Source organism: Diadema antillarum, unplaced genomic scaffold, assembly GCF_040938485.1.
Source record: "Diadema antillarum isolate AM-2024a unplaced genomic scaffold, OU_Dant_1.0 scf00000084, whole genome shotgun sequence".
NCBI classification, from domain to species: domain Eukaryota; kingdom Metazoa; phylum Echinodermata; class Echinoidea; order Diadematoida; family Diadematidae; genus Diadema; species Diadema antillarum.
This window is the reverse complement of record NW_027270973.1, coordinates 315,596-326,923: the sequence shown is the minus strand read 5'-3', so window position 1 is coordinate 326,923 and position 11,328 is coordinate 315,596. Positions and strand designations below refer to the sequence as shown.

The window sequence follows — 11,328 nt, the reverse complement described above, 5'->3', positions numbered from 1 at the left end:
TCACTACAAAAACCCATCAAACAAGAAGAAAATTTTGTGGAATGTCTCATGGAGGATGTATGAAAACCAGAAGAGTACATGATGAATGACATATCAACAAAAATGCAAGATACTTGTGTAATTCTAAGATTATATGCTGACATGGCACAAGGCATGCTTTCTACAGCAGTGTGAGACTTGCGCATCATACAGCCGTGATTTGGCAACTCGTTTGAAGCGATTTCGAGATATTCACGTTTAAAGTTTAAACGCCTGCCGTTTAACATAGAGTGATTTACATAACTTAGATGTGTTCTGTAACAAAAAGGAAACTTTTATGTTTTATTTAACTCAAAAGAAATGCTCACTGCCACATATTTAAGTTTATCAAAACATACGTAGTTCTGCTTGATCATGAGAATCCCATAGATTGTGTACAAATATGACACGCGCATACGGATTGGAACTTGAGATACATAGTTCTGCCAGCCGCTCAAACTGCCTCAATGAAGGAGTACGATCAGGCAAAACTACGTAACTATAGCAGTTACGCAGTTCTGCTAGCTCAATGATGTCATTTTTACCCCAAAACTTTGATATTTGAGAATTTTATTTTAAAAATGACAAAGAGTTATAACATCATATTTTAACATATTAAGCCCGCTGCACACCACACGATTTTGTCCCGATTCACCGGTTAAGACCTTAAGACTAGAAGTGTGACGTCACAGTCTTGCCAGTTTCCAGTCGTAAGACTGGGTCTTAGAGATTTGACATGTTGAATTTCTACGACCGGTCGTAGGCTTTCAGCCATTCACAATGCAGTAAAATGTAAGCGCACGCAGGCGCTTTACAGTCGTAAGCCTGCTCATTTAGGTTCGGTCGTATAGTGTGCGGTGTCCGGTCGTACGACTTTAAGACCAGTCTGATCGTGTAGCGTGCGGTGGCCTTTAAGCATGATGTTATGAAAAACTCAATAAGCTAAAAAACTAAAAATGTCAAAAAAACGAGATATGTAGTTCTGCCAAATCATGGCCGTATACAAGTTATTGTTTAAGCAACAGTCCAGCAATCTCAGTACAAACATTAACAATCAGGTGTAGCACCTGTCACAGGAATGCTCAACACAGAGAATGATTCAGTAAAAGAATGATGTGCCGGTTGAGCCACACCTTACAGTATCAGTCATTGGATCTACTTCAGTTTCAATTTAAAAAGATTAGATACAAGTCACCTGGCATCCAACATCTTGATACTTGAGTCTAACCCTGTAGAACAGATATGGTTGGTGATGGCTCTTACACAGACATAATGATTTAATGAACAACATCCCACAATGGTGGTATGAGTCAAACAATAATCTTGCTTGTCAGAAGGCTCCTTAAAAAAAGGGGGGAATTATCAGAGGAATGTCATAGTGATCACATATCAATTTGAAATGCATTTTATTAATATTGTTCTTGGATAGACTTGATGAATTCATTCTATATTCATCTAAACTTTCCCATGAAATTGTACGCATTTCAATTACAATTAAAATCATGGCAATATCAGGTCTATTATGGGCAAGTGACAGATCTTTGCACTTTTCTGGCAGGTTTTACAGATCTGAAGGAATGACTGACAAAATCTCACAATCTTGAGGTCTCATATATAGCTTTTGAAGAAGTCATTTTATCTTTGTTTTCTTTCTATCCTTGTTTTTATGACTAAAAAAGAGAAAAGCTCTTCTTCAGCTGACTTACCACTGATATCCCACAGAAAGGGTGGAGTAGTTTTCCTGCCGTAGTTCACTGTAACAACATGTCATCTCAAAGATGCACAAGGTGGGTACATTGACCATTGTATGTTCCCCTCAGGAGCTCCTTTGAATGGAGGAAGGGGAGGGGGGTTTCTCTATGAGGAAGAGATCCATGGGGCTGCAGGGGCTAAAATCCTGCCTGAACTGCTGTTTCCATTTGACTGTTGGCAAGCTGCTGAGTCTCTTGCTGCAGCTGTCTCTCGCTTGCTTCAGATGGAAGAATCTGTGCAATGCAAGTGTTTGAGAAATACAGTTATTGGAAGAACATCATTGCAATAAATACCGTAGATGTTCAAAATGCTGATGTTATTGGAAGATTAAATCTGCATCTTTCGGTTATTGCTTTTTATATCTGAATTCTCACACTGAGCCATCTCTGATTAAATTCAGGCAAACCTTCCAGTGATATACATGAACAAAGACAGCTTCCCGGATTTATATGCAGTTTCATAACAAGTGCTACAGGTATTAAAAAAAGAAACATGATACCTCCTCATTGATCATTGACCCATGACCAGTTGTTGTTGTTGTTGTTTTTGTTGTTTTCTCTGGGACCAGTATTACCACACATAAGGACACAACGATAAGAAAATGAATTCCCACTGGTCCCTCATGCACTAACTTCTGTCTGATAAATGGTACTCTGTTATGTTACTTGCTAACATTATACTAAACGGCCAAGAGACTACTCGAGTTGGAGACTTATTACTATATTGAAATGCTATCTTATGAGACTTGCACTGTTGCTTTTAATTAGCTACATTTATCTTTATAGGTCTAAAATCCACTGTGGAATCACTGTAATTTATCTCTCATTTTGTCAACAATTATGAAACCATCCATATAAAACAGAACTGTAGTAAAACCAACTGTCAGGCATTCTCCATTTGCAACCTATTGAAATTGTCAGTTCAAACCTTCTAGAGAAAGATATTATGGCTGGAAACCTCCATCTCAGCTGACACTAGAGGGCAGTCTTACAGTAACAACTCCAGTGCTGTACAAATAAAGAGATTCTGGCCAACTGCTAAATTGGATGCCACGTTGTTACTCAGTGTATTAGGTGTTAGAGGGTTAGCGTGTATGCTCAGATGTCATAATCAAAGTAGCCAAAGTAGAACTTAGTAAACAATGGGCACTGCATATATGCACTCTATAATAGGTAACAACATGGCTCCATGTATGCCAAAAGACCAGCTATTGACCAATTGCAGGCTTCACAACTCATAAGCCAAAACCCTGAGTTGGCCAGACTCTCTTTATATACAGCACTGAACAACTCCATGGTTCTGTAGTGTAAAACATGTTGATTTCCAACAAAAACAACAAAAAACAGTACATGCATCTCTGTTGTTATAATCCAGTCAATATCCAATGCCGAGTTGAAAGAATCATACTGGATTCCTTTTAGTAGCAATTATTGAACCTGCACACATGCAACTCCCAGAAACTACACAAGCTATTCAAAGAAATGTTTCCTGAACCATTTTGGTGAATGTTAAAAAATACTGTATATGCTGTTATTTTCGCGTACAAATATTTTCGCAAATGAGGAGGTCATCTAGACATTTTCACGAGATGCTGTTTTCGGGAACTGACGCTGACGCTAATGTAAATGCGCGATTACCCTAGCGCAAGGAGACATTTTCGCGTGTTGTTAAATTCGCGATCCAACTGAGATTCGCAAAATTTGCGAAAATTAAACCCTCGCGAAAATAACAGCTAATACAGTAAGTGTAACGCACAAGGAAAGTTTAAAGAAAACTACACAATATGTTCAAAATTACAATGCTTTCAAAATTTGAGGTCAGTGTGTGTGCTGCCCTATCTAGTTGGGAACACTGCAATTCCTGACAACACATCTGTAGAATGACGTAATGATATGATATAATACTTCTTTTAATATATTCGTTCTACATAGTTGCACTTCTGTGACATCACAATTTGTTGTAGAGTTCCTATCTACAGAGGGCAGCACATGGAATGCACCTAACCTGTAAAAATTCATAACCTTTAAATGGATTAACCAATATTCCTCAAACGTACAGCTGAGTGTTTCACTTGTCTTTCTGTATTCACTAAATCTCCGCAACTTCCCCTCTGAAATGCACGATCTGCCTACTCACCCGAAAGACATTGGAGACGCCCAGAACACAATTCATGGTTCTGCTGATGTAGCACAAGACATATTTAGTGCAAGTGTCCTCTGGGAGATAGCCTGAGCCAAACTTGATCTTACACATCCCTGAGTTGCTCTCTCCGTTCGGAACTGCGTAGACGTAGGTGACATAGTGCTTCTGGGCTGTGTGGAACCCGACCTGGATATTGATGGATGAAAGAGGAGGTTTAAACTTCCCAGCTACCACATTCCTAGTACACTTGAATTTCAATTAAATCATTATGTTGTTGCTTTTTACTCTTATTATCATTTTAATGACTTGCAAGGATGATGTAAGTATGTACTTGAGATGTGAATTGGGTATGTTACATGCACATGTATACAATCTTGCCAAGTATGGGACTTACCTTGAAAAGGCCTATCCAGTCCCAGCTACTCGTTTTTGTATCAGGCAAGACTGAATAGATGCACTCAGCATCTTCTCCTTTCGACCAGGACTCAATCGGGACAAAGGATACCAAAGGCTGGACATCATCTGTCGTAACCTGCATAAAAAATTGAAGGAGTAAGAACAGACATGAACATGATAGAAAAGTTATATGGATTATGTTGAAGCATGATACTGCAAAGGCAATTTCTAGACATTACACAAACGATTATGGCAATATTGCAAAATATGACAACAATTTTGTGTGTCAACAAAGTCATAAACTAGATAAGAACCTGGACACTCTGAATTATCCATTTGCATGACTCAAATCACCTCCGCAGTAACTTAGCAATACGTGTTAGGGTAACAGACTCAGTAACATTGCCTTCTTGCCAGCCAGCAATCCCATTTGGGCATCCTTGCATTTGCTTTGCCAGGAAATCAACTTGTCTGTTCTGTCAAAAGTGTGCATCCTTGATATTGCTTTGCCATTAACTCAACATTGTCTCTTCTGTCAGCACATTTTCGTTATTTTTATTTCCTTTTTTTTTTCTTTTCTTTTTTTCTTTTTTTTTTTTGGGGGGGGGGGGGGGTCACTTTGGCACAAGTTTGGAATTAACTCATTTATGGTCATACGCTGTTCCTGGACAATGTCAGAGACTGTATGATACTGTCAATAATCAGATCTGCAGATTTTAGTTTTCATATATTGCTGCAAATTCATTTTTTTGTTTTTTTGTCGGCTTGATTTTGATTTGTCGCTAGGCAAGACTTCAGCAGTAGTACATGAACTGCAAATCATGATAGGTATGGAAAGCCACACCAGTCACTCATTAGATTTATAACAGTTAACCCATTGAGGACAAGTCCTAAGTATACTCTGGCAAGTGTCTATGGGAAATACGTGTTATAGCTAAATCAGCCCATCCTAAACGGGCTAAACGCCCTTGATATGGTACTGATGTACATTCACATTTGTTTGCTTGTGTGCTTGTTTCTTTACATTACTTGGTAATGTATTGCATCTTAATGACAAGTATGAAATACTTCTACCAATCAGACATGAGCATTCATAGTTTTATATTGCTGTAAACTCAAATAGGTTTGCTTGTTTGCATTTGTTTGTTTGTCTAGAATGTTCTTCCTCTTCCCCACCTTGGCAAGAAATTCAGCACTGACTGGCCGGTGGTCACTCCAGAGGATGTCCGAGTGGCAATGGTAGGACAGTTGCTTGATGCTGAGATACTTCTGGTCAATGCTCGCCCGCCGGTTGACCTTCCACAGGATCCTGTCCGTCCATGCAGGGGCCCGCTGCTTTGGACTGGGTACACAATGGCAAGCAAGTAAAAGCATAAATCACATATAGGCAAGATATGAGATAAATATTATCCTCTCTTCTGCTTTTGTGGCTACTCTTCACTGCATATGAGGTATATTTTATTTCTTTACATGATACTAATATCATCTTTAGTACAGCTTATTGACATGAAAATTATCTTTAAATTTCAGTTGCAAATACTACGTGCATTTTTATCCTGAAGGATGAAATACCGATACATGCAAAACCAAGCGTACTTGATAAAAAATATCAATTATAATTATAACTAACTGACACTAACCAACATATAAATAAATGAATACTAGTAAATAAATGAATGAATAAATGAATAAATAAACAAATGAATGAATAAATGAATGAATGAATGAATGAAAGAATGAATGAATAAATAAATAAACAAACAAACAAATAAATAAATAAACAATAAATAAATGAATAAATTGAGACTGAGGGTTTCAAGTTTCCAATCTGAATATCATTTATGCCAATACTACAATGGCCTTTAACCTTATTCTGCTTATTTGCCGTCTATGAGATGTATCTTGCATATTTCACATAAATCAAGATTATGCAACAATGTCAAGACCTATGAATTGCTTCTGCCTAAATGAAAGATCACTGCAGACCCACCTGGTGTCATACTCGTTGGACCTCAGGTCGTATTTATACGTAGGCATAAAGCTGAGGGCGCCCTCTTGGAAGCCAACAAACGCCTTCTTATGTCTCATGCTGTTCAGGAGCTGGTCCTTCTCCTGCAACACATGGAGCTTCTTGGGGGCAGCCAAGAACTTGATGGCTTCCGTCGACAGGTCCTCAATGCGATAGTTCAGGTCGCCAAACCACAACACATAGCTGCGACAGAGCATGGAAGGATCAAGTCAGTGTTACTGAAGGTTTGAGGGGATAAACAGGTCCTATTTCTTTCATTTGAATTGATTCCTTTTCTCATATCTCTCTTCATAGATATCTATCTGCACCATGATGGATATTGGTGCATTGCAAGATTTCACATTATTATCATTATCCATCTTGTTCACTTAAAAATGACCACAGGAGGAAAAATCCTGCAATAGGAATGTGTTAATCATTTATCTTTGTCTTCATACTTCACTGAATCACTTCAGCGAAAGTTGTTACAATTAAGAGTGTCTAACATGCTTGTCTTGTAATCATTAGCTTTTATGTAAAACAGTGTGCGGTGCTTACTCGTGGTCTAGTATTGTGGTAGCATTGCACTGTGGGAATTCCTGCGTAGCTATTATGGTGTGGAACTCTTTGTCCCTCTTCTCCCAGCCATCCTGGTGAGGTGAGAGGTGGACTGCAATCAGGCACACACTCCTCCCGTAGCAGTCAAATCGGACACTCACTGCACCCTTATTGCCCTAGGGTGTATGAGATACACATGGAGGAAATATTTAGCACCAAACATAGATTATGCACACATTTACCCTTGTATTCACCCTTGTATTCTTTTTTTTTTTCTTTTCAAGTCAACAGCGTAATTTGAACAGTGTGAGGGACATCTGCGAAACATGTTCACTTTTTTAATAATTTATCACGCAAACAATCATCAGCCCCTTAACAGTACAGAATATGCACAGAGGTAATATTTACAATAAAGAGATAATTACAACCTGTGGGCTCTTTTTCTAAAACAAAGCCAGAGTTATGTTAATGTTTGAACAGTATAAGATACACAGAGAGGTAAGAATTAGAACTCATCATGTTGTACAACACAAAAATACAAAGACACAGTAATACCAATTAAGGGTCATCACAATTGATTCTGATTTAATTTATATCCCTTTATAGTTAACATTGATACAATGCAAGCATCACTGGACATGACTGTTGGCACAGTAAACCCAAGTGCATCAATGTCACAAAATGTAAAAGAAACATCAAACAGATTATCTACAACAGTAAGTCATGTAGATAACTTACTTATCATATCTGAGACCTACTAAGTGCACATCAAGCACTCTCTCCAGCACATTTCATGGAGTACTTGTTGGCACAATTGTTAATTAGATAGATACCAGATTATAGTGTACACCCTCTTTAAACATGATTAATGTAGGTTGGACGTCGATCAAATTAAGTAATTCATTAATGGCAAAACATGCATCTAATGATAGTCCAGGATATAGCACTGACTTTGAAAGTCATCAAAAATGCACTCATAAAATTGGAATGGAATACTTTTGCTTTTGAAAATGAGAAGAATCTAAAATAAACATTGTTATACAACGTTTAAAGGGATTCAGTAAATGTAGCAATATTAGTAGAACAGTATCATCAGTGCAATTTGAGGAAAATCAACAAACCAGTAAAAAAAATATGAATTTTACCATTTTTGATCGGTGGATGAGAAGACTATAATAGTATGTGACATCACAGCAGAATAATGATATTACGAAAATACACAGAAAACTGATAAGTTCTGCTAACATTGCTGCATTCATTCAATCCATGTGCATGTTTGGAAAAACTTCCCTTTTAATTCCATGCCCAATTTGTAAAAATGGTGGCAGTTAACAACTTTCAAGATGACCCTCCTTCTCAGGGCATTCATTGATTGATTCATATTTATAGCAACCAACACACAACTCTACCGACCTGGAGAAGAGAGGATACTCACCCAAACCCCGCCTAACCCTGTTCTTGTGAGAGCCGTCTGAACATTGTGTATGAATGGAAGGTGCAGCATTCTGACGTAAAACAGCAACACTATACCTTGAAGTCTTACAGAGTTGATCTGTTTGGGTTCAATCAGATGAGAACAAACAAAACAAACAATCAATGAAACACAATATGTTGCATACGACATCTTTGTAAACACGCTTTACAAGGGTCTATTAGAACCCAACATATGAATGCAAATATTTGTCAAATGCAAGTTTACACAGATTTAAAAATGAAATAAAATATAGAAATATAAAGGGTAGTCCTACATGAATCTTTCCCTCTCTTTCTACTTTTAATGACCTAATTGTGTTTCATAATATCCTTGCTTTTAATGACTTCAGTTCATAATCATGATGGCAGATATGGATAATGTGAACAGTCAAATTGAAGACTTTCCTCAGCACACTAATAGCAACTGATAAATCAAGCAAGTCAAAGTCTAAATGTGACCCTGCATCACAAAGACGCCAGACATGGATTTTTAGTTAAGAGCAGATTCTGAAAGAGCAGACTTTAAGCTTCAAAATGATGTATAACTCGATTCAAATGGACTCTCCTAACCTATCCTAATATTGGAAAGAAAGCAAACACTGTGGAAAGTGTGAACTGAGGAAACAGGCTCTGAAGTACAGGGTCTATTCAAGCGCTCTTTACCAAGCGGAGCTAGCTGTGGTATGAATGGAACAAAAATCAGGATGTAAACCACTGGAGCAACAACAATGAAGAGATTATCAAATTAAGCTGAAATTAAGCATGCTGTATAAACACATTCTGTCCATGATTAATGCCAACTTTCGAAGCAGTAGCATTATCCTTTCAAAAGTTATTAGAGTTGAAAGTGAAGAGTGAGCAAAGGATATTAAAAAGGACCTCTAGAGGACATACCTGATCACATAACTTTACAAAAAGGGGTTGTAAAAAAAACTGCTAAAAACACACTTCCCCATACATTCTATGATCCCAAACTTAAGGATAATGTAGAAGAAGAATATACTCTTTGAGGTAATATGAAAAACTCAAGATTGAATTGGTTGACCATTTTTACCTTTTTGAGTCCTCACGTAAAATCAAGGGGTGCGACTTTTTGTTCGTTTTGTGATGCACGGTCACAAAGTCATTCTTTCATCTCCCATACCATGAACAGGGGGGGGGGGGGCTTTATTTTCTGGTAGAGACTATCATTATACTGATTAAGAGGGCTAACAATAATTTGATGCACAGACAAACTTATGAAAACATTCTGTCAGAGTTGACATCAACACTGAACTGACCATAACATATCCCTTTGGGCACACCACGTTTGAGATGGCCTCGGTCCATGGGTCATCTGAGAAGGCACTCTGGATGAACTCGTGGGGCTTGGAGCTGACCTCCTGCAGGCCCCAGATATACAGGTCTGGTCCATTCTGGGTCTGGATCCAAATCATGTCCTTGAAGGCCTCGATGGTGGGCGGGTCCTGGGTAGCCACGTTCCATGTATTGATGCATACTCTGTGCATAAAAACAAAATCACAGAAAAAATTATGACATAACACTCATAATCCACTATCCGCATCAACTAGGTGTGTTAAGAGTTATTTCTACAGAGACTTAATCAAGCTACCAGCACATCACAGTCTTCTTTTAATCATAAACTTGTGTTGTCCTTGTATGTTCAAAAGTCTTTGAAATTGCTGTAAATTTTCGTAAATTTACACTCATCAATGTATTGGTTTGTTTGATGGTTTGTTTGTTCATTTCCATCTGAGAAGATGGCTGGATAGCCCATATTCAGCTACACTAAGCTGGTCTTCCATGGGGTCCAGTTGGATTAAACACCCTGCTCTTTGCAATGAATGAATGGAGTGGGATCTTTTACGTGCATGAGTTGTGACTCTCTCATACACGGGACCTCAATTTCATGTCTTATCAGAGGGACAGAGTGTTTTGCCTCTTGCTAAAAGGGGTGGTATGATTACACACAACATTGCTCAGTCCAGACTCGGGACCTCTTAGGATTGTGAGGCAGACGCGCTACCGACTGAGCCAACTCACCGCCCAAATAATGCAACATAGATCAGTGTCCCAGCAATAGTGAAGAAAGATCATACTGATCAAAAAAACATTATTGTAGAAACTAGACAGTCTACTTCATGATAGACATCTGGTGATTAAATACAATAGCATACATCAGTACCAACAGTAATCACCAGTTTAAACATGTGTCTTCAACTTCATGTTCAATGAAAATGACAATGTAATGTTTATGTTACAAGGCTACATAACCAATCAGCATGATTAGTTATCTAGAACATCTACATACTGGGTATTGCATAGCACTTCATTTCAGCCTTATATTGATGATTTGGTTATGGGGATAGATATGGACTTCCTTGTGCAGTTTTTACCCCAAATTTGGGCGTTATCTACAAATCGTCACAGACAAAAGGCACATCTTTTCCAATCTTAGTTCTGGTAACCCCGTCGCGGGGCGCTGTAACACAGTAACAGCCTTTACGGTACGTATTTGTCCGTATGGGGTCGCTGCTGCGGTTAAGTTCTGGTTGATTATACACAGACAGTCACAGTCCAACCCTGTCGCCTCGCTGTACAGAAGTGACCGTGCTTCACACAGCGTCTGGTCGGGCTAAGTTCTGGTGTACAGTGTTTATTCAGTTCCGTACATTGCGTCATTGGAGGCTTGGATTACTAGTAATAAGTAGTATCGAAGACTACCAAACAAACGTGAGTGCAAGCGTATGGGACTAATACTCTTAGCTTAGCTTAGTCATACCGGCGACTCTTCGCAATACGTACAGTCGGAGATGTAAATGCTTTATTCGCTCATATAAGTTAAATGAAACAATAAATTACAATTACAATATCCTTTAATACCTTAGTTCTGCCATGGTTCATTCCATCCATGCAAAGTATCCCTGTGAAAATAGCTCCGCACCGCGATGTTTACATTTCATTCTCCGGTGTGAATAGCT

General features: G+C 38.4%; 1 protein-coding gene across 1 annotated transcript; it reads right to left on the bottom strand.

Annotated features, from left to right (window-relative positions):
* Positions 1–1,066: 1,066 nt before the first annotated feature.
* Positions 1,067–11,328, bottom strand: LOC139717876 (phosphatidylinositol 4,5-bisphosphate 5-phosphatase A-like). The gene is made up of 9 exons (XM_071629364.1): positions 11,231–11,328; positions 9,628–9,847; positions 8,310–8,426; positions 6,875–7,050; positions 6,299–6,520; positions 5,485–5,650; positions 4,307–4,444; positions 3,907–4,098; positions 1,067–2,003 (listed from the first exon to the last, which is right to left on the bottom strand). The coding sequence occupies exons 1-9, from the start codon at positions 11,242–11,244 to the stop codon at positions 1,908–1,910; spliced, it is 1,341 nt and encodes a 446-aa protein (XP_071485465.1). The 5' UTR covers positions 11,245–11,328; the 3' UTR covers positions 1,067–1,907.

Excerpts from the sequence above, each read along its gene's own strand:
- LOC139717876 (XM_071629364.1), bottom strand. Across the intron at positions 8,427-9,627 it reads GCCCAAAGGGATATGTTATG|ATCAACTCTGTAAGACTTCA; the intron begins GTCAGTTCAGTG and ends GAACCCAAACAG. Across the intron at positions 4,099-4,306 it reads ACTGGATAGGCCTTTTCAAG|GTCGGGTTCCACACAGCCCA; the intron begins GTAAGTCCCATA and ends ATCAATATCCAG.